Consider the following 27,982-nt stretch of genomic DNA (forward strand, 5'->3'; position numbering starts at 1 on the left):
GCGGCCCGCTGGCTCCGCCGGCGCCTGCGCAGAGAGCGCCCCCCGCCCGCGATGGAGGTGGTGCTGGCGGACGCGTTGCTGTCCCGCGCGGTGGATCCCGGCGCTGTGCTGCGGGCCGTGTGCGCGCCGCTGTCCGCCGATGGCGCGGAGGCGCTGCGCCTGCTGCTGCAGCGGCTGTCGGCCGGCGGGGCGCGGGGCGAGGCGGACGGCGAGGCGGTGCGGCGGGCAGCCTGGGAGCTGGCGCTGGAGCGGTGCCGGCCGCTGCTGCGCCTCGGGGAGGGGGCGGCGGGCGGCGCGGAGCGGCTGCGGCTGTGCCGGGCGGTGCGGGGCGCGCTGCGGCACTGCGTGCAGCTCTGCGGGGCGCCCTTAGCAGCGCGCCTGGCCCGCGACGCGCTGGACGAGCTGGCGGGCGGCGGGACCGGCGCGGAGGCGGCGGTGGAAGCGCTGGCGGCGGCGGCGCCGCTGCTGGAGGAGCCGGCGCTGGTGGGGCGGTGCGCGGAGGTCGCGCTGGCTCTAGTGCGGGAGGAGGGCGAAGGCGAAGCGGCGGCCGCGCTGGTGGCCGGGCGGCTGCTGCCGGCGTTGGGCGGCAACGGGCCGGCGCTGGGACGCGTGTGGGACGGGCTGCTGGGCCGCGGGCCGGCGCCGCGGGCCGGGAGGGCGCTGCTGGCGCTGAGCGCGTTGTGCGACGCGCTGCTGCCGCGGGGCCCGGGGGCGGCGATGGACGCGCGGCTGTGTCCGCGGTTCTGGAGGCTGGTGCAGGAAGGGCTGACAGAGCGGGACGGGCTGTGCAGGAAGAGGGCCCGGTACCTGCTGAAGCGCGCCGTGGATCTCTGCGGAGGGCAGGCCGCCTGCATGCGCTGCCCACCGGACGGCCCAGACGGTACTTCGTCCCTGCATCAACTTGGGAAACTGAGGTGGTGGTGGGCGGCTGGGAAGGGCCGGGTCCTAAGGTTGTGTCTGTATGGAAGAGTAGGACGTCCGCCTGAGCCCCTGTTAGGGAGCTGACACAACTTCAGAAGGGTCGTAGTGGCTTAATGGGATGCTTTAGACTCGCACCAACTTTAAACGTTGTCATAGAGTGGTTGGGCTGGATCGGGTGAGTCCCAGCCCCTGGTTTGTGTTGAACTGATGGGAGGATGGACTCACAAAGTAGTTTGAGTTGCAAAGAACCTTCTCAGACCGCCTAGTCCAATTGTCCTGCAATGAGCATCTCCAGCTAGGTTATGGTGCTCGGAGCTCCCTCCAGTCTGACCTTGGATGTCTCCATGGGTGGGACATCCACCACCTTGCTGGACAGCCTTCATCAGTGCTTCACCACCCTCACTGTGAAAAAAATTGTATCCAGCCCAGATCTCCCCTCTTCTAGTTTGAAACCATTTCCCCCTGTCCTGTCCAAACACACCTTGCTGAAGAGTCTGTCCCTTTCTTATAGCCCCCTTTAGATATTGAAGGACCACTCTCAGGTCTCCCTGGAGCCTTCTTCAGGCTGAGCAGCCCCAGTTCTCTCATCCCCTCCTTATGGGGAGGGTGTTCCATCCCTTGGATCATTTTTATAACCCTCCTCTAATACACCTCTGGATGCTGTGGCACACCATGTCCTGCTTGTTCTCAGCCTGCAAGACCACTTGGATATGTTCTACCAGCCACATGAGAACTGAATTAATACCAAAGGCTTGTAGGCTTCTAGAGTTTGTTGTGGTGGCCTCGCTCATTCAAAACTTAGTTCTGTAGAAGCTGGAGTGAAGAAAGGCTCTCTTTCTATCTTAGGATGTCGTGTTTAATCTTTTGTGGGATTGGTTCCAAAGGAACTGTGCCTGAATACATGTTTTTGCTGCTTTTAGAATCAAGTCTGTTTTGGTGGTCTGCTGAGGAGAACGACAAACTCCTGCAGTTCTGGGAAACTTACATTTTGATCATGGAAACTTTGGAAGGAAACCAGGTGAGGGTGCCTCAGAACCTGTGCTTAACCACAGTTTGTATGTGACGTGTTACTTTTGGCACAAGCAGTATAGGTTTTCATTAGTTTTGTTGTTGGTTTATTTATTCAGTTATTGAAAATATTTGATGGAAGGTATCTAAACTTGAACAGAGCTCTTTTTACTTTGAGTACCTGAAATACAGCAAGTGCGATTCGTTTAGAAGAAAATCCTGAATTTATTCCATCTGTGAAAGAATTCTGATTAAAGCTGTGGACTGAACGAAGTAAGGGAAGCCTGGGCTGTATCTTGTTTCAGGACCATGGCTAACCTGTTCCGTAGTGCAGATCAGGCTGCTGCACTCGATAGCTTCTTTTCAGTAGAGGGCACTGCATCTCTGTAGTAAAGTACTTTGTGAACTTGGACAGAAATAATTCTGCTCTTGACTCGGAGTCCAGTGTACTGCATGGAAAGAGTGCTGCTGGGGCCTCTGCAGTTATGTGATATTACTGTAGTGGTCAGTTGTGACCATCTCTTTGTAGCTTACTTATTTTATGTTATTTATTAGTTTCCTGTAATTGAGTGAAATAGTATTTATCGAAATGTTTATCTTTAGAGTTTTCTGCTCTTGTATTTGAAACTTTTTCATTATGATTTGATGAATGGAATAGTTGTTCAGTGGGAAGTCTTGTTTTGATGATACAGTAGCAGGGATGTATCAGTTCCTCTTAAGTGGCAGGCTGTAATGTAGTGCTGTGTTCCAGTCCTGGGATCAGTTGCACAGACACTGTTCATATTATCAGTTGCTGTGTTAATGTATTGATAGTAAATTCCAGCCCATGACTAAATGCTGATTCTTAGGTTTGATTAATAAACAAACTACTTATGTTACATCTGATTTACATTTCAGATCCATGTCATAAAGCCAGTTTTACCTAAACTAAACAGTTTATATGAGCTTGCTATATCAGGAAAAGAAGGTAAGACATCATTTTCTGAAACATCTCCTAAATGTTAGGTAATTAAGTCTTAGTTTTTTCTTTGGCATTGTTATACCAGCTCTTTATTAAGTTTTACGGGCAGTGCCATTCTGCTCTGTGATTCAACAACAAGAAATACTACTGTATGACGGAGTTGCATATTAACTTCTCGTGCCACTAAACCTAATTAAAAGGTCCTTTCCTGCTGTGTTCTGTTTTACTTGAGCTAGTGTGAAAACAAAGCAAAGTCAGGAATTCTTAGGGTAGATCTTACACATCACCCGTACAGCTCTGTAGAAAGAGGAAGGGGAAAAGAAAACATCAGTGGAAGAGGAAAGAGAAGGAATAAAGGGAGCACCAAGACAGTGTGGTGGATGATATGATGTGGCATTTAATAGGGCATTTTTATAGATCTAATAGCTGTAATAGTCTTTTTGAAATCTGTTGCATGTTATCCAGAATGTCAAAGTTGTATATTTAATAGATTTCCTTAAAATGTGGAGTTGTATATGGAGTGTGTTGGTGCGTCACTGTCATTTCTATGTTAATTTAGAAGAATTTGCTGTTGTAACAGGTTGTTGGTTGTTTCACCCATCGTGGCACATGTGCATTTATAAAAGAATGTTTGAGAGTGAGAATAAATCACTGACAAAAGAAGGAGTTCTTCATTTTTTGGAGCTTTATGAAACAAAGCATCTTCCAAATTCGCTTGGCTTTTCAGAGGTAAGAGGCTTGGTATTACTTGCCAGATCAAGCAGATGTTCTAACTTGTAATATGTTGTAACACCAGTTGCCTCAGTAGCTTCACAGTTAAATACATTCTGTATAAATACCCTTTTATGTAGCCATGTGAATGACATCAGTATTTTTAATTGGTGTCAAATATAATATCACTTGTTAAATGGCTCGGCTAGAGGGAAATGCATTTTTATGTCCTGTCATTCATTCATGTTTCAAACTGATGTTCTTTAAAGTTACATTGAAACTCTTATTAGAAGTTAAATTAGCAGGAGAAGGATTGATGCTTCATATTTCCACAGACCCTGAACCTCTCCAAAATTATTAATCATTATTAATTGGCTGAACAGAATAAAAAGTCAACTTAGGAGGTGCTGCGCACAGACCTGACTAGTTAAGGATTCTGACTCTGGCTCTACTTTCAAAATGAAGTAATCCTAGTTTGTCTCTATCTATTGGTGCTTTGCAAGTCTACATTTAGCCACTGTTCTTCTTTTACCAGTTTGTTATTGGACCATTAATGGATGCCCTCTCAGAAAGTTCCCTTTATAGTAGGTAAGCCACTGATTATTAAATGCAGTGTTTATTGGAATTGTCCTAATAATACTCATTTCAGCATGTTAGTGAAATCCTGGATAAAGAAAAACACATTAATAAATAAATGGTGTTTACTAAACTCATGGGTAAAGAAATTCTCAGGAAAGATGGGTGGCTGTGAGATGAAGCAGGTTCACATAGCATACCACATGTACAGGCACAACATTGAATCTATGGTGCCGTTTCTTAATGTGGGCTTAACACAGGGTGATCCAAGCCCTGAGTAACGAGACGCTGTGCTTGAATGCTTGTGTGTGTTGATACCCTACTATGTGTTTGGTGGAGGTGGCCAGGGAGATTGGCATTTTGGTGACCTTCTTCGTCCTCTCTGTATTTGCCAGATGCTGTTGAAACACTGGGTGAAGTGGAGGGAGCAGGGTGATGCGCTCCATCTCAGTGGCCTATTAGAACAGTCTCTGCTGTGAATTTACCTCTGAGCTGTATTTTATTTTTGTTTAGGGTCAGTCCTACTTGTAGCTGCTAACATGACAATTGTCTATTTCCTATTTAAAACCCAACAGGACACCAAGTCAGCTAATGGGAGCCTGTCCTTCTTTGGGAATGAGGCTGCAGAAATTTTTGGCTACTTACCTGATGCTTCTTCCAGAAGAAGAAAAAGGTGTGTTTCAATTTCACTTCTTACCTTTTATTTTTTTCCTTTTACATAAAGAAGTCTAATTAAAACTACAGACCCATTTTCCATCTCCCACATGTGCATTTCCCATGGTTTTTCCACATTACTTGAGGGGGGAAAAAGTAACAGTTCTCATTTTGACAGTGGCGTTTCCAGGGCAGAGAGAATTCTTAAAAGATTTTGAGGGACGCTGCTGTAACAAGCTACAAAATTATTTTAAGGAGAACTGAAGCACACTTACTTCATTTTATTAAAGAAAAAAAAAAAGCAAACAAAACCCAAGCCTCAGTTGTGAAGATTAATAGCTTTTTTGCAGGTTCTTTTCTTTGACAGTTTGGATACTGCAGTGCTATTCAAAGAAATATTTAGAACTGTGACATTGTGTGGTGTGAGTTTTTTGGCTTGTTAGGTTGAGTTATCAAAACAAACAAGATGCCAGACCTTTCTGGTCACAGTCTGTGTAGCAAGATGTTCTAAAGAACCAGTCAGAGTACTAAAGCAGAAGTTGAATAAGGGTTCTTCCATTGTGGATCTAGATGCAGGAAGATTTCTGAGACACTGATGTTCTTCCTCTGAGTCCTTCTCATGTAAATGCATTTAAGAGCAGGAAATCACAGTTGATTTATTTTGTTTGCTTTTATTTTAAGGTGGTTTCCTGTTAAAGTTTATTCAGAAGATGACAAATCGGCATTGGTGTGCTGTTCCCATCTTGTTTCTTTCTATGGCTCTGGCATACATCCCTGCCTGTAAAGTACTGGGCACTGATGGACTTCATGCTTTAAGGTAAAACACATGCTACATTGTGTTCTTAGAAACTTCTTGTAAGGATATATACTGAACACTTAGAACCAGAATTTAATTCATTTCTTCTGGGATGATCTGGTTGTCCATGAGAATGGAAAGTTCCATCTCCTTTATGCCTAATTCACAGAAGAATTTAATTGATGAACCAAGTATTCATACTGCAGTGTGTCTTAAACAAAGTAAAGATTAAAATCAGTGCTTTCAGACAATTGCCATCACTCCTTTTTTGGCATTGTTTTTCCCTAGATGTTTTTACTTTCTAACTGATACGTTCTTTTAATTACATTAAAACCTTGTTTAATGTTACCGTTAAAGGTAGCATTACAAAGGTAGCTACATAAGGGCAGCCCATAAAAGCCCTTCTTTTTGGACTACAGGTCCAAAAGACCTGTAAGTAAAAGGCTAGCTAAAGTTCTTAGCACACACCTTGTTCTTACATCTACTGATGTTTGTTAAGTGCTTTTGTTCATTTTCAAGACCTGCTAAAAGTCAGCGATTACTCCAGTTTAAATGAATTTAAACTTTGAAAGAAAACTTTATTTGTAGCCTAAGGAATAGCGATTCAAAGTAATTTGCAAAGAACAAAGTAAAGACATATCTGCTGATGAAAGCAGCAGATTTCCTTCTGTTTCTTTCACTGCTAGTTTAAGAATTTGATGGTATATTTATTTTCTATCTCCAACAGATAAATAAATGCAAAATTTAATTATCAGTTTGAACTGGTGTGACCACAGAGATTCTTTGTTTAATTCCCTCATATATTGAAGGTAGTAATTAGCAAGTATAAGATGCTTCTTAACTTCCTCAGTGTTTTGTTGTACAGTACACATTTTTCCTCTTTGCAGAGATGTCCTACAGTGTACCATGATCACACATCAGATTTTGTTGCGTGGAGCTGCTCAGTGCTATCTTCTTCAAACAGCCATGCATTTGACAGATGTGGTGAGGTTTTTGGTTTTTTTCTTCCTGATGTAGTAGAAATGCACCAATGCTTCTGTTGGTTAAGCAGAGTATTACAAAATACCTAGATAGAAAACAGAACAATTGGTTTTACTCTCAATTAATTTATTAATTTAACAATTGGTTGTACAGTGAACAGGGATACCTACAACTAGATTGGGTTGTTCAGAGTCCTGTCTGGCCTGACCTTGAATGTCTCCTGGGACATCCACCTCCTCTCTGGGCAGCCTGTTGCAGTGCTTCACTGCTCTTAACATTAAAGATAATAATAATAAAAGTACTTAAGTATGGATATGCTTCTGTTAATTTTAATTTTCATAAGATGAGGGTTTTTTATTACGTGTATTAGTTGATATTTTCTTGTAGGATTTTCATGCACTAGTTATAAAACAGTACCTTATTATGACATATACTGTATAAACTATTATTTTAACCATTACATATGCTCATTTAGTTCCTGAATGCCTAAAACAATAGAAGTATTAATATCAGGATGATAACACTGTTGTAAATGTTGAATGAGCAAGAATTTCATTCAGAAGACAGATTATTCACATTTTCGTTGTTTATAACACGCTTGCTTAGATGAGTGGACTCTAAGCATTACCTTTCTAATATGGATGAGGGGAAATGGCCTCAAGTTGCTCCAGGGCAAGTTTAGGTTGGATATTAGGAAACACTTCTTTACAGAAAGGGTAGTTAAGTACTGGAATAGGCTCCCTAGGGAGGTAGTTGAATCACCATCCCTGGATGTGTTTAAGAGCTGTTTGGATATGGTGCTCTGGGATATGATTTAGCAGAGGGTTGTTAAAGTTAGGGTACTATGGTTAGGCTGCGGTTGAACTTGATGATCTTCAGGGTCTTTTCCAACCTCAGTAACTCTATTATTCTATGATTTATGAGCTTCCATGTTGAACAGAATTGTTTTTTCTCAGAACTAGAGAAATGGTGCTTATCAGTGACTGATTTATGTCATAAAAGGTGTTAATAATGGATAGCACAGTTCTTTAGTCATTCATTAATTTTCAGGTAGATTTCAGGAAGATAGGTGTTGGAACTAGATAACCTGTAAGTACCCTCCCAACTCAAACCATTGTTTAGCTTGGAGGGACTCGGTTATATTCCTTAATAAGAGTAAGGTTGGTCCCTATGAGCCAAAAATGAGTCTGTTCAATGGAAAGGAAAGATCACTTTCTTCTTTTGCAGCATTTGTCAGAAGAGAGCAACTTCCTGAATCATCAGGTAGATGTTACACATTGAGTAGCTGTCAACATAATATACAGTTTTCATTCATTGTTTCAGGAGAAAGTGTCTCTTCCAGAGGTTGCCAGCTTTCTTCTGTCCCTTAGACCAGAGGAGTCTCTAAGGAGGGATACTGTGTTGTGGATGGAGGTGAGAACCAAAGCTACTTTTATGTTCATCAAACACTTTTTAATACCTACAGAAATGCATGATTAATTACCGCTTGTGTAATATTTAACTAGTTAGCAACGTTTGCATTGGTGTATTTTGAGCTTTCTGTATGTGGGTTTTGCTTGAAAAATGATTTTCCTTTAATGCCATAGAAGGGTTAATGTTAACCATAGAAAAAAATATATATTCAGCAGATTCAAAACTAAAGTATTCTAAGCTGTATCATCACAGCTGTTGAAGGTAATTGGAGAGGAGAAGGTAACTTCTCTCTCCTCTGCAGAATTGAGGACTAATGCATGAAGAAAAAGGTCTTTCTTGAGGCAGAGTGTTTTTTGAATTTCTTCAGAGCTTCTGTGTATCAAATGGTCTTGTTCTTAATGTCTAGAATATCTAGTATTGCAGTTTTTGCTTGTAAGTATAGTGAGATGCGTATCAGAATCAGTTCTCAGCCTAGGAGTACTCCAATAAGAAATAATTTTGTGTGTAGGATATACCAGAAACAACTTAGTAAGTAGCCATAGCTTTGGCTGGTTGTTCAGCAGAAGGTTTTTGCAGCATTTTCTTATGTGTGCTGTGCAATACATCCTATGCCATTGATTTATATATATTATTGATTATATATATATGTATATATATATAAAATATATATATATGTATGTATGTATATATATAAAACAACAATGCAATTTTCATTAGATGACATTCAGAAGCCTCTTCTGGGATAAGGGGGTTTTAGCAGCATTACTTAAATTTCAGAGTTGGTTTTTTTCCCTTATATTAGTACCAATAATCTCCTCTTTTTAGTTGCTCTGAATGACTTTATTTCTGTGTGTGGATAGTAATATGCTAAGCCTCTTGGTAGCTCCAGTGTATACCTCCTACAGTGTGGATTTGCTGATGTAACAGTTCTTATTTCAGTGCTTTAACATACTGCTGCCATCTTGGTGATGTCAGCACAGAGTTGGCAGAGTTAAATAGCAACATACTGGTTTTAATTTAGCTTTGCAGTTGGCTGCAAGTGAATGACAGATGCTTTGGGAAGTCCGTGTGCTCTGATTTTGAGCATCAGGAGATATCATCACTATGTCTGTATGTGCGCAGTCTTGTGGGCGAGTACCTTAAGACACCTGCATCTGAAGGTAAGTTAAATATTAATATAGAATGGTTTGAGGATAATTAAAATAATTAAGAAAAAAAACAAAAAAACCCACTTCGGTTTTTAGAAGAGTTATTAGCTTATTTATATTTTACCTATCCAAATTCTACCGAAGATAAGGTAGTTATCATTCTTAAATGCTAACTTTTTTCCTAGTCTCATTTTTTCATCATAAAAAATAGACCTGCAGTATTAATTGAAAATTAAGCCTTAATGCTCAGTTTTATTGCTGTGGTGATGCTAGTCCGTTAGATTTCTTCTGTTACTTTTCTGGGGATGCATGGAAATACTAGACTATGGTGGCAGAGGAAAACACAAACAAATCTGGATCGATACCAGTCTGGTTAGTCTTGAAAGAAGATCTGTAGCATTTGTCACCAAAGCTTTGTAAAATGACCTGATGTATTTATGGGGAGAGAATCTGCATGGTTATGCAGTTCATCGCACACCTTCCAGAAGCAGATGAACTGTGATGCATTTTTACCAAGGAAGGTTCTTTGTATAGACATGTAGGTAAATTCAGAAGGGATTTCTTTCTTCACTACCAGAGTTTGCTTTATTATAACTTCACTTTATAGTTTTCTTTCAGGTTCATTGAAATGAGTGTCAAAATGACTGGTTTAGAATGCTGTCTAAATTTGTGTCGTACTCACTTATTTGATACTAACCTGTGGAAGACATAAACACTAGGTCAGGATTTGTGTATGATAAACAGCTTCAGAAGCTTTACACAGGAAACTTAGCACCCAATCATAAGACAGTGAGGCTGTAAAGAAATTTTGTTGATTAGTTTTCCAGGATAAATCCTTTACTAAAAGGTTTTAGCATATCTTCTCCACTGCCTGAAGTGTTTTAGGACTTTATCTGTATTATCTGTAATTCCATGGCATATGTCTGCTTCGCTTTTTAAAAGGGATGTTTGTTTTATCTTGATTTTATATGAATTTCAGTTTATTAGCAGCAATATGAAGGGGGGGGGATGGGAAGGGGAAGGGAAATGGCTATATCCAGCTGCTTGAACTGAACCTCCAGAGTTTGTTTTGCTTTCTGAACTTCTGAAGCTAGAAACCCTGACACTGCCTTAAGTACTATGTAGGAAGTTATTTGTAAGTACAGTTAAGTTTCAATAAGGAAAATTCAGTTCAGCTATTCAAAATTTCCTTCTGATATGGTAGTTCTTACTGTAGCTTCTAGCTAGTTAAGATAACAGCTGATGTTTCTGAGGAAGCATTACGAGATTGCATTCTTGTTTAACTTCATTGAATATGCGGTGTTCTTTTTAAAAGCAATAGAGAAGTGTGTTGTGTGCTGCTACTACAGTATATTTTCTAAAATTGATTTTTGCATAGAGGAAAATGGGATCAACTTCTGTGAAGTGTACAAAAGAAAACATTTGTGCTTGAGTTTGTATATAGAAAGAAGATTGCAGAAAATAATCTTGTTAACACTGGTTGCTGTTCTTTCAATAGTTTGTTAAATTAATGTGATGCTATTTTCTAAATGCTGTGGAAACCTTAAAATATCTTTGATCAGGAGAAAATTGCTTTATGCCTGACTGGTTTGAAGCTAAGCTTGTTGCAACAATGATTCTGTTGGCTGCTGACGTGGAACAGATGAGGAATAAATCCAGGTAAGTATGAACTACCTTGTCTTGCATTTCTCTCTCCTTTTTTGTTATCCCCTGACACTCAAAGGGTCTGATAGAAGCCTGATTAAATCAGGAAGTTGTCCTTTTTTTCCCTGTGAACTTTGGTTTGTAGACCTTGTCCAGCTGCAAACATACTGGGTATCATTTCCATAGATAATTAAGTGACACGGAAAACTGTGGGCTATTTATTTCCATAAGTGACTTCAGCACTTAAGGCAGATACTCAGAAGAAGACTTTCTTTTTAATTTTTGTTTTTGTGTAGTGGAAAAAGCAACATAAAATGGATTGAACTAGAGGCTTTCTTGAACCCTCTTCTGGATGTCTTGATGAAACTTGGCAGTAATGCTTACATACCAACACTGAAAACAGATAAAAGCCTACAGCTTCTCTTGAAGTTATTGCAGACCCGTTCGTTAAAATGTTCCAAAACACAAGATGGTTAGTGATATCTTCAGTATACTGTGTCTTATATTAATTATGGTCTAACTAAAACTAAGGTACTTCATGTTTTGAGACTATTGCCAACTTAACATAAGCCTAGAAGTGGTAAATGTAAAAATCTGACATGTCCTTTATGAAATTAGGTCCAGTCCTACAGAGGTTCTTCTGAAGATGTCCCAAGGACTGGGAATGGAGAATGTGGAACCTTTCTCAAAAAGCTCTTGTTATCCGTTAAATCGGATTTGCAGTTGTGGGTTCATTCTCCACATTTTACATGTTGCAAGTATCTGTAGGCCCGTTCTTCGCCAGTCTTTGAATTTCACAAATTGTTTAGACAGTTCAAAAATAAATGAGTATAGAAACCCAGCCTAGCCTGTTTAGTTACCCCAGGTTCAGGTGGAGCCTTCCCTGAGCGCATGATGCTGGTAGATGTACTGTTTCCACGGTTGACTAGCAGATGCTTTTGCTTTGATTAACACTATTCAGGCTGCAAAAGTTAGGATGCGCCTGATTATTTCACATTATTTGGTGTGATTTCATTTGGCATGCTTAACTGACTTGATTTAATTTGGTTTTGGTTAAAAGCAGGAAGATGAAGCGGTGCTCCCTAAGCGCAAGTGTGGTTGTTTGACTGTCCAGGAGGTTTGACCTGTGCCGCAGGCTGAGCATCTTAACTTGTAGCTATGGAGTCCAGCATCTGTAGAGTCCCTATTGCTCCTCTTCATAAAGCTTTGTCAATTTGTAACCAGAATTCATCATCCTGAGAGTGAGGAATTACAATATAATTTTCACAGTTAGGATGCTAAACTTGAACAGGACGCATCTTGGTGTTTGATTGATTCCTCTCCAGATTATTCTTCAGTATAAAATGAAATATGAGAACTTTACAGTTCATGTCTTTAGTATTTTGTTCTGAAAATCATTTCTTTATCCGCCTCTGCGCTCACTAAGGTAGGTGCAATAAATTGCTGCTTCTTTGGAAATTTAGGTGCCCAACTTAGTGTTTCGTGTTCTGCTGCCAGAGTTCTTAAGCTATTGTAAAGCTGAGCATCATGGTGTTTGCCTCCTTTTGAATGCCCCCATAGATCCTTTTGAGTTGGACTTGTATTTTTGTGTTAAGGTAAACAAGGTTTGCTTTTCCTGCATCATTTCATACAATTTTAATGTTTTTCCATCTTGCACAGGAGAGCCAAGTGTTAAGTCTTGTTTCTTGAGTTATGAACTGACTGTCTTGGGGGGATGGGATATAATGCTGCAGAATACAGAAGTTTTGATGCTAAGTTGATTAAAAACGAGGTGAGCAGTTCAGTCATGGGAACAGGAGAGAATGGGAGGGAAGAAAAAGGAGATTTTATAAGCTTGTAAAACAAAAATAATAACAAGTTGAATGTTTTTGCTTAGGGATACTGTAATGGGGATAGACACATCCTGAAAGCAGCATTGTTGTTCCAGAGGTCTTGATGCAGACTTCATTACTTCTGCTGTTTGCTGTTTATTGTTTGTAATAGCGTTAGAAAGCCACTGACAGTGAAATGGATTTTGTTGTATTAAATGTTTATCTCAAGAATTTCTGATTTTGATTGCAGAACACTTTATAACAATTTGAAACTTAAATCACTTCTAAAAAAAGCGATGAGATGTTAATGATGTGACCTTTAACCTGCTTGTTCTATATAAATAATGCATTAGAAATGCAGCCCAATGAGCTATTTTAATATAGAGCATTGAAGGTAAGCACAGCACTGATTTGGAACTCTAAACAATTTAAAAGCAAACAAAACCCACACCATTTTAACTTCTATACGTATTAGGAGGGGATAGCTGCATTTTTGTTACAGTGGATTGTTGCACATGCCAACTTTGTTCCTTATTAAGTGGTAAGTTCACCAATAAGGTGGTGGTGCACAGGGATGGAACCAGAATGAGTGTGCATCAAAAACTGGAAAATAGCACTCTGGTCTTTGGGTTCCCTGTGGGTGTGTGTTTGCGGTTTTGTTACTTAATTCCTATTGAATCCAAAGAAAGGATATCACTTGGCTTCATTCTTGGGACTCTCGTGTGTGCCTACAGAGCTATGTTAAAGTGTTCTCAGGTATTTGAATACTTACTACTGTATAATATCAGCACTGTAACTTAAATCTGAATGGTGTCGTTTATTTAAGAAAGTGTACTTTGTGCTAACAGATCTATTCTGCTTTTCACACAGATGAGGTATTGTCTTTTATCCGGAAATCTCTAGTAATGCCTGTGGAGAGTGTTCTTGAATTTGTACTCCGTCGGCTTACTACAGATGAGTTAAGTACGGTAGGTAATTATTTGGAGGCTTCCTTTGGTGTGATTTTGCTTGGTAATTTGATTTACCAACGTCTGAGCTTTCATACCAAATTTATTAATGCCTAAAAAGTCAGTTTGCTTAGAAACACTTTTGTGACCTTCTTTTTTGTAATGGGCACAGTTATGTGTTATTTGATGAAAAGTGAGTTTAGAAAAGAAAGCCGAGGTGGAATTTGTGGAGGAATTTATTTGGAAAAATGTACGGGATAATAGAAGTCAGAATTGCTTCCTTGAGTTTAAAAATGATAATAAAAGAAAAGCTTTTCAGCTGCAGTGACTGCTGTTGTTTTCCTTCTGTAATCACTATTGACATTAGTCTTCTGTTTTCAGTTTGGTTCTTCCTCTTAATGCTTCAGTTTGCCTTCGTATCCTGTCTCATAGGTTGGTGACCTGGATCGCTGTGACCTGTACTTAGCTTTAATTCCAGAGATTGTGAATTTGTGCTTGCAACTCAGCTCAAAAAAGTTACCAACTGTCAAGAATTTCATCTCATCCCTGACTAACGCCTCTATTCATAATTTTCAGGAGACAGATTCCACAGAGGTAATTCTGTATTACTTAGAGTAGTAACTATTGATACAAAGTAAATAAGACAGTTACTGATTAATATAGGTACTTGGAATTATAACCATATCTATAAGACGAAGTAATATGTCTGTGTATGCGTATACTTCCCAACATGTCTAAGTAGTTGGCAGCATAGTGTCAAAAGAAAATATTTGTACCTGAGATTTTTATTAGGTTTATTTTCTTAAGTTGCTTCTTAAAAAAAAAAAAAGTTAGTGCAACTTAATTGAAAACTGGAGTTCACTGTGATGGACTATATGTATTCAAAAGCTTTTTCCTCAAATGTGAGCTGTTTTTTCCTGGGAAGTTATATCTAAATGAAAATGCCTTTGGCCTGTTGTAGCATTATCTTGAATATGCAATGAAAAAGATATTTTAGAACCCAGCCTTGCTTTGACTTTTGTTGTGTTGTTCTTTGTTCTGTAGCTGTATTTAATTAGGGTAATATATCCAAAATGTATTTTCAAAAGGTAAAGAAGTCATTATTATCATTTAAAAGGAGAAAATGGTTCTGCCCACCAAAGACTAGTTTTAATCTTTACTGTTTTCTGGGTTGAATGATTTATCAAGAAGAGTTAATAGTGCAGTGAAAACACTGTAAGGATTGGATTCGCCAGGTTTACTTCTCTAAGAAAGGACAGAACGTTTTTACTTTGGCTACATGAATTATAATACTCCATTAGTTTCAAAACAAACATTCTCTGATTCAACCAGAGTTCAGTGAGGCCTCTACAGACTTTTTTTGAATTCAATGACAATTATATTGTCATGATGATAACAGTACGTTCTCAGCTCAGGTTTATTTAAGTAGGAAAAACAAAATACAATGTTGAGCAATTCAGATGGGAAAATGTTTTCTGTCCTCTGGACAGCTGAAAGTATTTTGCAGATATTTAAACGACAATGTGCTTTTAATACTATTAGGAAACTATGTGCTTATTGACAACTTTTCTTCCTAAGACATTTTGTTTTCTGATTGTATGTATCAGCTGGTTGTTTGTGTTGTATCAGAGAAGAAATGGATGCGTGTTTGATTGCTTTTTTTGTTTGTTTTTGATTTGGTCTTATCAGGAGCTGAAGCTTAAGGAACAAATTAGAAAAGTAACTAGCATAGCCTCGCTCACAGTAGTTTGTGAGGTAGTGGATCAGAAGCCTGAAGCGCACCTTCAAGATCTGCCTTTTGTGGATGCTCTCAAGAGGTTTACTGCCTTTTCCCAATTTAATGAAGTACTAAAGAAACCATCTTACATTGAAGAAAAAAGTGGGTACGTCTGCGGTGGAGGTTGAGTAATAGTCCAGAATAAGTTTGATTAGAGAGTGGAGCAGTGATTAAGATGTTGGTTATTTTTGTTTTGTTTTTTCTTTGATTACTTTGCACCAAAGTAAAAATTAAGGGTTCTGAGCACTAATATTCCCTTCAGTTGCTCTTCTGTCTTAGTGCTGTATCTAGAGCATTGAAACAGCCATAGTGCTTCAGACCCAAAGTTCTCTAACTCAGTGCAGTGCTGTTGAAGCACTTAAGTTTTCTAGTACTATATAACCAGAGCTGGTTTTGAATGTTGCTGATACTTAGGCCACCTTACCTATCTGTACACTGCACAAAGCCATAGCACGTACACAAGTCAGTTTAAAAAGAAACTATTTACAATTGGGGAAGGGAGGGAAGCAAGCTACAGGGTCAAAAAGCAAATACTTGAGGAAAATAAAAGTACAGAAAGCATGTGGTGATGTTTCCTCTGGATACTCTTCCAGGAGTTTATAACTAATGAGACAACCTGAGCTCAGAACTGATTTTTCTGTGTTTAGGAAACTTTATTTTTGGATTTCTGTCAATGGTTTTGTCCAATCTCCCCGTTAACCTGTGAAAAATCGAGTGTTTTAAGTATAGTAAGTACAGTAAAGCTGTTCATAGTAGATAGGAATGTGCACAGTGATTAAATACAACATGTGGCTAAGAAGATTTTTTTTGCAGCCTATGTGAGGAAACATCATCTCAGGGATGGGGAAGAATCGTTGCACGCTATGTACGTGATCAGTGGATTTGCCTGCGTTTCGTTTTAAATAAGTTTCCAATGTTGGCTCAAAAGTATGAAGAAGGAACTTCAGAACTGTCGTCAACTGCTGAAAGGTCAAGAGAAATTCTGGAGTCTGCATTGGAAGCCCTAACTATTCTTCCTTCAGACCAAGTTTTACCTGTGTTTGACTGCATGAAAGTCCTTGTTCCCAAGGTAAAAGGTGAAACAACTGTGAGATACTATTAGGTGTGTTTGTTACATTAACATGCTTCTTCCTTTTGTTCTCAGCTTCTGAACCCACTGGAGTCTCTCTGCATAGAAGCATTCGATTTGGCTTGGAAAATCATATCCTCTCTGAGCAATACACAGCTAATATTTTGGTCTAATCTGAAAGCTTTTGTTCGGTTCATCTTTGATAATGAGGTTCTAGCCACTGCTGCAAGTACCAAGGGCCAAGCATATGCCAAGATAAAAGAGGTCAGTTTAAGAACCCTTTTGTGAGAAATAAACGTAAAATTTATCTGGATCTGAAAATGTATTTTTACTTTTCATTTTCTCTGCCGCATTTGTGGTGATTTTTATTTTATTTTTTTCATTTTTTAAAAGAAACTAGTTTGATAGGAGATCAAGATCTGAGAATTAGGTTGAGGATGAACAAATGGAATGTGAAGCAAAAAGCAGTGTTAGCTCTGTTCTGTGAAAAAGTGAAAAGAAACCTTCATGTTCCATCAGCTTTTTCTCTTCCACTATTCAAGGAAATAGCAAACAGTTGGAGGGTATCTGCAGTGCAATACAAACAAAAGATCAGAGTGCATGTTTTTAAAGTATTGTTTGCTTTTGATGTTAGCCAGCTAGAGCAGTTTCAGAGTAAAGGCTTCTAAATGAAAGACTTTGCGTATCTGTTGTTTGTTCATGTAGCACAGAAAAAGAAAGAAGCGTTTCTCACATTTTCAGATTTATGTTCACTAAAACATAGGGTTTTTTTTTTCTCTGTTTTATACTCGCATTATGCACTTGCTCTGAATTTTTGTATTCAAGATTTGCCACCTGCCACCGACAGAAGCTTTTGTTATTCTGGGAAATTTTGCTAAGAGTCCTTAAGAAAATATTTCCTTAGATGGAACATTGCAGCCCTTTAAAGCTCTAATAGATGCTATTAAATAAGGGATCTTTTAACTACCCAACTGCTTTTTTGGCTTTTTTACACAGTGCTGTTTTTTTTCCCCCTGAGTGTCCGGGTGTAAGAAACAACAAAATAAATTGTCACCTTAGAATGGAATTTAACATCACCTGTGACTGTAAATACATTTACCATAGCATTAATACTTCATAAATTAGCTACCCATATGTATGTATGCTTAGTATTATTGTCTTCTGTTGCTTTTCACTTAGCACAGAAGTTACACTAGATCACATTGCAGTTTTGCCTTGAACCGTGTCCTGATGTCAGACTTGTATTTGTAAACAATAAATAATGTATAAGTTCTATTTTCATCTCACTTTCCTGAAGTGAACATTGCTGTCATCTGTTCTAAGCAGCAAATAAAGCTTTGCATTTGTAGCCTTAATGTGAACTCAAGCCAAAATAATGTATGTACAAAGATAGGTAAATACCTGTAAGTTCTAGAAACTTGTTAGATCTGTCTTTTAATAAATATTTGGCAATTGTATGTGGTAACTGAGCTGCAGCTAGCTTATTTTTCTTTTTTGCTGTTTTTTCTTCAACGTTAAGAATTACTGTCTTAAACTTCGGTGTATTTCAGATATTATGATTAAGTAAGGTTTATTTTACTATTGTTGAGACTTGAGTCTTCATGACAGCTATTCCTTTGTCTGCAATGAGGTATACTGCAGCTTCAGGTACCACAGCTTCAGGTATCGGGAGGTAATGAAGATCTCCTGTCATCAGCAAAGGGGATCTGGTTGAGCCACTTTCTTGTCCCTTCTTAAGAAAGTGAAGATAAAGTTCCCAAGCAAATGTCTACTTATATATATTCTAATTACTCGAATGTAAATTGTGCTAATGATCAGGTTTCCTAAGTTTCCTACATACAAACATGAACTTCAACAGGGATGTAATCCTCGTTAAAGAGACTAGTGATGTGGATATATATAAGGAAAAAAACTACTGAATTTTTTTACTAAATAGGTAAGGATTGCTTTGGAAGCACAGGCTTTGAGTACTCACACAGAACTGTAAATCAATTTAAGACAAAATTAACCTAAGGGGATCGATCTCAGGTGCAGAAGATTACACCTGCAGTAATAGGGTGACTTATATATAATAGGCTTAGGTTGGACCTTAAAGCTTCTGTGGGCAGGGCTGCCCCTCTACCATCTCAGGCTGCTGTGGGCTCCATCCAACCCTGCCTTGAGCACCTCCAGGAATCGGGCATCACAGCTTCTCTGGGTAGACTGTGCCGGTGCCTCATTGGCCTCTGAGTATAGGATTTCTTCCTAACATCTAATCTGAATCTCCCCTCTTTCAGTTAAAAAATCAGTTAATACTGTAGTAGTTTATAGTAATACAAGTTTTTGTGGAAATTTGACTTTTAATCTTCAATTTCTTCTTTTCAGATAATACTCAAGCTCATAGATATGTCCACTACAAAAACTGGAGTCTTCAATGTAGTCCTTAGTCATTGTTGTCAATCGTGGATACTTCCAACGTGTGATAACAGAGGTGCTGTGAGAAATGCTTTCTTAAATGCTGGGAACTACTGTGAACTTATCACCGAGGGCTGTGTCTTCGGAACTGTATTTAGGAGAGATCAAAGGTATAAAAACAATTCATCAGATCCCCGTGCTTGATTATTTCTTCTAATTTTGTGCTCTTTGCTTTCTTTTAGTTTTTCAGAAGTTTATTTTCTAAGCTTTTCTGCAGACTTTTAATTGCTTTGTCTTTTTTTTCTTCTGAGAAGGCTTATTCAGGATGTGCATGCCTTCATAGAAAGTCTTGGAGAAAAATGTGCAGCAAACGTTGTTACTGAGAGGTATGTATCTTTGTGTGTAGTGTGGATTGTCTTAATGGCTAGTGATGCTGATTATAGCATGGAAAGATGGTAAGAAGATGGTAGTATGTCTGTAACTTTAAATATAAGGAAAAGGTGGTGATATCACATCACATTCAAATACCGAATATAGAAAGATAAGTATTTTCAAGAAAATAATCTGTCAGCCTGAAGGGGACTGAAATAACTGTTTCCTCATTTTTTACCTCATAAAAGTAGTACATGAGGATGCAGATACATATCAGCACAGTATGATAATCTAACTTGTTTTGGTAGATGTGGCAATTAATAAACATAGGATTTAATTAATGCAGCCACTTCTGGAGCTTGTCTTCTCAGCACTGGCTGTAGGCACAGTACTTACCAAACCTTCTAATGAGACTGCTATTTGTAGAGCATTGTTTCAAGCACTTACATGATATTAAAGCCCTGTACACAGAAGCAGTGGCAAGTTAACTGGAAGTCATGTTTTCTTTATAAGCAGTGATGGAAAGACCTCAGAGTTCTGGTTTGGGTTGTTTGCATCTTCTGCCTTGTCATTGTAGACAACACCACGGCCCTAAGATTACACATGAGAAATGGGTTGCTTACTTTGTTTTGCTTTCTAGTTCCACTTCCAGGATTTATCAACCTATTTACAGTGTTTACAGTTCATTTCAGAATTTGGCAGTCTATTTGGCATTACCTAAGTTACAAAATGCATCCATCTTAAAAGATGAACTTTGATTTCTTGCATAGCCCAGTTTTTCTTACACTTGTGAGCATTGTATGCATGCTGAGGGTACTGTTTATATTTTCTACTTTAGAATTTATTTGAACAAAACAAATGACTTTTAAATTAATATCTTACAGTACAAACAGAGATGATCACTATGTACGGATTTGTGCTATTAAATTTCTGTGCTTGCTGGATGGATCAAATATCTTGCATAAGAGCTTTATGGAAGACATTGTCATCAAACTACTTGAGAAAGTAAGCTTCATTTTGCCTTGCATGTAAATGTGGTGTTAATGGAACTTCTGAAATGCTAAGTCCTTGCAGCTAAAAGGGCCTATTTGCAGTTGTTTGTATAGTCTTTATGAATGTGTCCTGTAAGAATGGCGATGTTCTAGCTTCAATGAGTATTATCCAAATTGTAGCCTTTATCCCATGAAGAACATTTCTTTAGCCTGCATTTCAGAGTGCTTCATTTCACTTCAGCAACTGCAAACAACTTTTGGAATAGCAAGAAGGCCCTTGTAAATCATATTCATGGAGAAGGTCAGGGTCTGATTTTCATTTGTTATAACTGCTTATGTACTGACACTAGTGTAAAAGCATTGGTAACTGACTACATAACCCATCCATTCTGGTAGTGTTGTATTCTACTTTTATCTGAAGAACAAGAAATTGGTGATCCTTTATTCATTTCCCACAGTTATTGAGGCTAGTGTGTTTGTCCTAATCGTGTATAAAGCTTATACTAGCTGTGCAGTAGATACTGCTCTTTAAATACAGTTGAATATGTTTCAGTTTTAAAGGAAGGATGTGTAATAATACTTCTAATTTACTCTCAGGATGAACTGGTGTCCAGAACTAGAACACGCTATTATGCGAACTCATTACAGCATAGAATTAAAAACCGGGTATGGCAAACACTCCTAGTTCTTCTTCCGAAGCTGGATCAGGTATTACTGTTCACTTTAAATTCTTTAAGATGTGGGGTTTTTTTATTCTACTTTTGAGAAATATTGAATGCATTAATTTGCAACAGAGTATAAAGGACATCTGATCTCTGTGGCTGACATATAAGATTCGTGTAATCTCACTCTTTTAGTCTGAAATCCTGGGCCGATGCATTTCCAGAGGTCACTGAAACCTGAATCTTGCATTTGTGAAGACTGAAGGCTGGGTTGTTGAGCCTCGCTAGGGCTTTTTTGCTCATCATCTGATTTCAAGTTTTTCAAATTTAAAATGTTACTACTTTGTGAAAATCCAGGGAACTCAGAAGTTCTAGTTTCACATAATGCATCCACATAATAAAATGTTTGAAAAATAAATCATCATGAAATATTGAGAGTCTCTGTGGGTGTTAGATACAGCTCTTAATTTTCAATGGCAGTGTGAATAGTGTTAGCAGGTACTAAGGACATACTGTGGCAGCCTTGTGGTGACTCATTCATTTTATCCCATAGCGCTGCTGTTGTCTTAGAGTACAATTGTATCCATGAGTTTGGATACAATTGGATACTCATGGATACAATGGATACAATTGGATACAATGAGGCTACTTCTAGTAGCCTCCGTGCATCAATTAGAAATACGAATGTTAAGTATGCTTTGTGAGGAGTGTATTCTTAAACAAAAACCAACCAAGCCTTCTTTTCCTCAGTTCTTCCATACGAGGAATAGAGCATGATGTGGTACGTGTTTCTAATGTGAGCACTGTTTAGCTTACCTGTGCTGTAGCTGAGCTTCTGTAGCAATTTGCTGTCTGATCCCAGCATTGTTTATAGCCTTTTGCCTGTATTACCTGCATTAGTTAAATTGCATAATTTAACTAATTTCAGTGGAACGGGCTGCCCAGGGGGGTTGTGGAGTCTCCTTCTCTGGAGATATTCAAGACCTGCCTGGACGCCTACCTGTGTGACCTGGTGTAGGGAGCCTGCTTTGGCAGGGGGTTGGACACGATGATCTCTGGAGGTCCCTTCCAACGCTTATGATTCTGTGTAATAAAGAAAGTAGAAGGTCCTACATTTATTTTTTTTAGTTTGATTATCAAAAGTATTTCTAATATTATTATAAAGCTGAAATAAATATATATATTTTTTTCTTATGGCAATCACTCTAACCATCTATTAAATGATTGTCCGTTTGTTTTTTTTCCTTAGAATTTCCTGTGTGGAATCCTTGACAAAGTCTTTCAGGCTGGATTTGGTAACAATCAAGCATCTGTGAAGTACTTCATCGAATGGATTATTATCTTGAGTCTACATAAATATCCCCAGTTTCTCACTAAGTTCTGGGACTGCTTTTGCTACGTAAGAAAGGACTTTGGCATTCACCTAAAGGAATTTGAACAAAAAAGCATGAAGTCTTGATTTTGCACGTGGTACCCAAAAGTCAGGAAAGGATAAACTGGGGAATGGACTCACTAGTGCTTCAGTTTTGTCTTTGGATACTTCTTTAAGTAATCACTCTTAAGATATGATCTGTAGAAATAGTAAATAGCCTGTTCTAATGGTCTTGAATGTATATTAGTGTTGTGTATTTGAGGTGAGTAGGTAAACATACGCTTGCACCAACTCCACCATACAGGATGATGTTGGTTAGGGAGCCCTGTGGAAGCTTTCTTTTCATGTGTTTGTGACAGTGTTTCTGATATGATGACTTAGTGTTTTAGTGAGCTTTGCCATGGAAACAGTATTTTAAGTGTTGATATAAAGCTGTAGATACCACAGCTGCAGAACCTGCTGTGAAAGCATGTAAGTACATTTAATATAGGCGTATTTCTTACCTGTTGAGTTCTTGTTTCCTTTAGGATGAAGAAAAGCTTAAAACAAGCATCTGTACGTTTTTATCAGTGTTGTCACATTTTGACACCATTCTTCAGAATACCTCAGAGAAGGTAAGGTTTATTGAAATGTTTAAGTTGCACTTACTGGAGTTTGTGAAGTAAAACCCTTTTTTGCTGTTTGTCTTCAAAGATGTTGTATTACTTCCTCCTCAGATAACTTTTGATATGGAAAATAACTCTTCAGGCTATGGCTATAACATGTTGTTTACCTAACGTTTAGTAACAGTAAGTGTTTTGGGTACACAGGGCCTTGATTGCCTATGAGTTTTTCTAGAACAGTTATTCCAGTTCAATTAAGCATGCGGTGGATGCACCTGGGTTTGTTTTTCCTTCTTCTTACTTAATTTGCATGAAATAAGATTCAGTTAGCCTGGAAGCGTAATGACAGTCATTATGGAATTCATTAGAAATAGCTAGTCCACATTAGTTTTTGATTCTGTTTTATTTGGAAGCTTTGTTCTGTTTTGGCGGTCTTTTCAAACCTTGTTGATTCTACAGTTCTGTACATTTGCAAGGTAAGCTTCCTTGGCACTAGAAGCTCAGCAAGTTATGTGAGAGTTTCCATATATGCAGAATAGTAATCTTTAAAGTAACCCAGTGCATTTTCAAAACACACGTGGGCTTGTATGTTTGTACCCTAGTGAACAGAAAGAAGGAAATTAAGTATCTGCACATATAGATGCTGTTAAAGCTTTTATACTGAAAAGCTGTTTTCAGAGGAAAGAACCCAATTTCTTGGGCCACTTGCTGCTCTTCTTCTAAACGAAACATCAGGACTTAATGGAAGTGAAATTCTTTTGTTTTGTAGAAGCCAGTTGTGAAGAAAGCCCTCCTGATAGTTCTGCAGTGGTGCTTCAACCATAATTTCAGCGTCCGACTTTATGCACTGGTTGCACTTAAGAAAATCTGGGCTATGTGCAGGATGTTGGATGTGGAAGAATTTGAAGCCCTGACACCAGTTATTGAATCGAGCCTTCAGCAAGTGGAAAACATGCATGGTACAGGGTTAGTAACAGCTTTCTGACCTATGGCTTTTTATGTTATAATGGGCTCTGGTAACCCAAAAGTTTCTCAGCCACAGGCTGTGGGCTGGCATTTAGTTTCCTTGTGAGACATAATTGGGACACCCTTTATTACCAGACTGACTTCTGTTAGAGTTTGGAGAGATCTTTCTTGAAATGTAAACCTATTTCTTGAGTGCTGTAGCTTTAAAATTGGCCCACAACAGTTAAAGCATTTATTTTCCATACAATATATAGTAATTACAATCAGTTTGACCTTTCCCAATTTGACTACTAAGAAAATTCAATATGTTGCATTTGTTTTGTTGTGCATCATGCATTACTTTCTACTACTGCAGGAATGCTAGAAGAAACTGGCAGCGAATCCAGGATCATTTCTTCTTTGCAACATTTCATCCACTTGAGGACTATAGTCTAGAGGCAAGTCTAAAAACCACCATTGTTATTATATTTGCATGGTTCCACAAGTATACTTTTAGCTTTCTCTGTATGTTATAATGTAGGGGAAATAATGATCAACTATTACTCATTTAAAACTTTGAAAAAATAACTTCACCTTATTTGTCATGAATTTTCCGTTAAGAATACAGCTTAATTCTCTAGTTCTGTTACTTTTATTTCAGAAGACTGACATTCTGTGATGTATCTCTGTGAAAATTAACTGTTCTAGATGTGACTTAGCAAAAATCTCTAGCATCCACCAGAAAAACCAAGGCTGGCACAAGTACTGACATTATAAAACGACAGGAAAATGATGTGCATTATAAAATTACCCTGAGGTTAATTATGTGTTTTGCTTTCTTTGAGTGTTGCTGTGCTAATAATGCTGTGTTGCATTGCAGACGATCTTTTATACTCTTCCCCGCCTTTCAGAAGTTGCTGAGGACGAATGGATCTCTCTCTGTAAATTCGAGAGGTTCACTGACATTCCTTTGCCAGCAGCATTTCAGTGGTACCGTTCTCGAGCTGAACTTCTTGATCTAAAACCAAGTGACTGGTCTCAGCAAGACATGGGTAAAATACAGCTGGTGTATATTAAATCAAGTATTAGTTTGTGATGTAATAGCTGTAGATTTCTGTACTGAATCTGAACTGAGCATGCACATGATCCTTATGTTATCCCCCTGTAGTAGTCTGAATCTGTATGAGCAAAGGCTATACCATAAAATAACAGTAGACTTGAATGTTGTCTACAGTATGACCATGTATAAATTCTTTAGTGAAGCAGCAGCTTTACTATCACTTGCCCATCCATATGAGTGATGTTTGTTTTTGTAGGTTCAAGCTCAGTTGACACAGATGGCCAAACAGAGTGGACTGATGTTCAGAAAAAGATCATACCCTGGAAACACAGTACTCCTAGTTCAGACCTGGACATGGTACTGCAGGACCGTGCTGCTAAGCTTGGTAAATCAAACAGCAGACTGATTGTGGTGGCTTCACTTATTGATAAACCTACCAATTTAGGAGGTAAGCTTGAATGGCTGCTTCTGAACTTCTAGTGTAGACCTTGGAGCACAGGTGGCTAATAAGGATGAATGTGAAAAAGATAACATTCAGTATGTTGGTACTAGAAAATTAGTGTAGTACTACCCAGAGAAAGAGATGATTATCCTGCAAAAACATGACAAAAGGAAATGTTAACTGTTTCAAGAGTATTCTGTAGCTTCTATTAGGAAATATAATAATGCTGACACACAGCATGCCTTAATTAAGTAGGACTTCACTGTAAATCATGTGATTTGCAGCAATTTATTAAGTTGTGCTTGCTGTTGTCAGAAAAATAGGCCCACAAGTCTGTGCTGCAGTGCAGCAATGTGCCATTCTCCCAAGTCTTTTGTTTAACTGGTACTTGGATTTAGAGCTTAAATGTGCTGTGCCATCTCTGTCTGTCTCCACCAAGGCTCTTACAGTCACCTGCTACTGTGTGATTAGCAGTGAAGCATGTTGCCAGATGTAGAGCTCTTACAATTTTCATCTTTCTGCTTAGTTACGAAAGCTCTTCTTTCTGGTAAGGTAGATAGAAAGGAAGGTATAACCTTTTGAAACAGATCTAGAAAGTATTGAAACTGATTTTTTCTTGTTCAGATTCTTTGTCCCTTCTTACTTGCTAAAATATCTTGGCTCAGCGTTTACACTGTTTTCTATGCAAAAACGACTTCAATTACCTTGCAGGTTTATGCCGTACAAGTGAAATATTTGGAGCATCTGCACTAGTTGTTGGCAGCCTTCATTACATACAGGACAAGCAGTTCCAGCATCTGAGCGTTTCTGCAGAGCAGTGGCTCCCCCTTGTTGAGGTGAATGGAAACTGTTTAGCAGCTCAGCAGCGTGCTGTAGCCTTCAACGCATCAAATACATAGTTCAGTATCTTACTGTTTCCTCCTGCAAAAAAATGAGCCTTTTTATTTAACAAGCTCCTGCTGTCATTTCTGATGCTTAAAATAGAGTATTTTGGAGTGACCTTTAGAATCATAGAATCATAGAATTACCCAGGTTGGAAAAGACCTTGAAGATCAAGTCCAACCGCAGCCTAACCAGAACCCTAACTCTAAAAACCCTACACTAAATCGTATCCCTGAGTACCACATCCAAACGGCTCTTAAACACAACCAGGGATGGCGATTCAACCACCTCCCTGGGGAGCCTATTCCAGTACCTAACTACCCTTTCTGTAAAGAAGTTCTTCCTAATATCCAACCTAAACTTGCCCTGGCGCAACTTGAGGCCATAAGGGTCTTTGGGGTCACATTCAAGTGAACCTGGTCAAGGCTTGTAGCTGTCAGAAGCATAGAAATTGCACTGCATTTATGGGGTAAATTTTTGTGACACTATGTGCCTTTTACCACTGAAGAACTTTGGTGATAGAACTCATTTGTGTATAAAAACTGGCCAAATAAATTGCTTTTCTTTATTTGAAGTAACTCAGACGCTTACAAGTGGCACTATTTAAATGCTTTTGCATTTGCCTACTTTTGGACAGGTGAAACCCTCTCAGCTTGTTGATTACTTACAGCAGAAGAAAACAGAAGGTTACACTGCTATTGGTGTGGAGCAGACAGCCAAAAGTTATGATCTTACAGAATACTGCTTTCCAGAGAAGTCGCTGTTATTGCTGGGGTATGAACATGTGCCTTTTGTAAATCAACCTTACTGTCCACTCTAATGCCCTTCTGTTACTTGTAGTCTGGTCATGTCAAAATCAGGTGTTATTGGTTAAGGTGGAATTGTAACTGGAAGAGACTGGGGAAACAGCAAAGAGTTTGGCTTTGCTTGCTATGAATTATACCTACAGATATGTAGTTTGTCTTCAGAATGTAGTTCTCATAATCACCTTGTCCTCTTCTAATTAAAAGCACAGCTTTAATTAATGAAAACCTCTGTTGTCTTCTGATGTGCTTGTTCTGAAGAGGTGAAACACTGCAGGACACTGGTGAGCTTGACATTCCCTCACACAGAGACCTCAGCACAAGTAGGCAGCTGAGTTACAGCTGCTTTTTGCAGTGTATGGATAGTTCAAAATGAAGGCAGGGAGGGAGTCCTAGTGCTGGGCATTCAGCTATTGCTGGCCCAGTGAAATACAGATGAAATGCTCTATTGGTTTTCCTATATTCCAGCTCATTCAGGTTGCACATTCAGGTTTTCTGATTCAGCAATACATCATTGCTTCACAAAAAAATAACAACTTGTGCTCATATTTAAGGGCTGACAATTTTCCAAATAGTATTTAATTGCTATTGTGACCCCTCACATCTGTTTTCTGGAACACCTGTCTTCTCCCAGCCATAATCACTGTTTCTTCTTCGCTAGGAACGAACATGAAGGAATCCCAGCAAACCTCATTCACCACCTGGACGTCTGTGTGGAAATTCCACAGCAGGGGATTATTCGGTCACTCAATGTTCATGTAAGTGGAGCTCTGCTGATCTGGGAATACACAAGGCAACAAGTGATCAAGCACAAACAACAAAAGTAAATGCCAAGAGTTTCGTGCCTTACAGTACATCTAGGTGGCTTCTTACGGTGCTACAGCATGGGGTTCTGAAGAGAAAGATACAACTCAGGGCAAATGAGGACTCTTACATTTTGCATGTTTCGTTTGCTGCAGTTCAGAGTGGTTTTTAAATGCCTTAATACCTGACCTCCCTAAATAAAACTGTTGCATTGGTAGTAAATCCCATTTATGTT

At 38.9% G+C, this 27,982-nt stretch overlaps 1 protein-coding gene across 10 annotated transcripts; it reads left to right on the forward strand.

The window, feature by feature from the left end:
• TARBP1 (tRNA guanosine 2 -O-methyltransferase TARBP1) lies at positions 1-27,974 on the forward strand. Of its 10 annotated transcripts, none has more exons than XR_014944738.1 (30): positions 4-880; positions 1,842-1,939; positions 2,827-2,896; positions 3,471-3,619; positions 4,137-4,189; positions 4,753-4,850; positions 5,513-5,648; positions 6,515-6,611; positions 7,932-8,021; positions 9,043-9,181; positions 10,732-10,828; positions 11,110-11,285; positions 13,495-13,592; positions 14,004-14,165; positions 15,261-15,454; positions 16,162-16,417; positions 16,493-16,681; positions 18,782-18,981; positions 19,126-19,197; positions 20,068-20,188; positions 20,773-20,883; positions 22,087-22,236; positions 22,737-22,823; positions 23,581-23,777; positions 24,133-24,214; positions 24,637-24,808; positions 25,073-25,264; positions 25,970-26,156; positions 26,778-26,914; positions 27,605-27,974. XR_014944738.1 is itself a non-coding variant. In XM_015857840.2 (30 exons), exons 1-30 carry the CDS (start codon positions 52-54, stop codon positions 27,768-27,770), a joined length of 4,743 nt encoding a protein of 1,580 aa, XP_015713326.2. In that variant the 5' UTR covers positions 5-51; the 3' UTR covers positions 27,771-27,974. The 10 variants fall into 10 exon arrangements, 8 of the variants coding, with proteins under 8 accessions (XP_085399491.1, XP_015713326.2, XP_085399488.1 ...); XM_015857840.2 differs by having other exon boundaries at positions 5-880; positions 25,970-26,094; XM_085543362.1 differs by lacking the exon at positions 11,110-11,285 and adding an exon at positions 11,432-11,538 and having other exon boundaries at positions 5-880; positions 25,970-26,094.
• Positions 27,975-27,982: the final 8 nt, after the last annotated feature.

This window comes from Coturnix japonica, chromosome 3 (assembly GCF_054131305.1).
Source record: "Coturnix japonica strain WE chromosome 3, WE-NBRP24, whole genome shotgun sequence".
Taxonomy (NCBI): domain Eukaryota; kingdom Metazoa; phylum Chordata; class Aves; order Galliformes; family Phasianidae; genus Coturnix; species Coturnix japonica.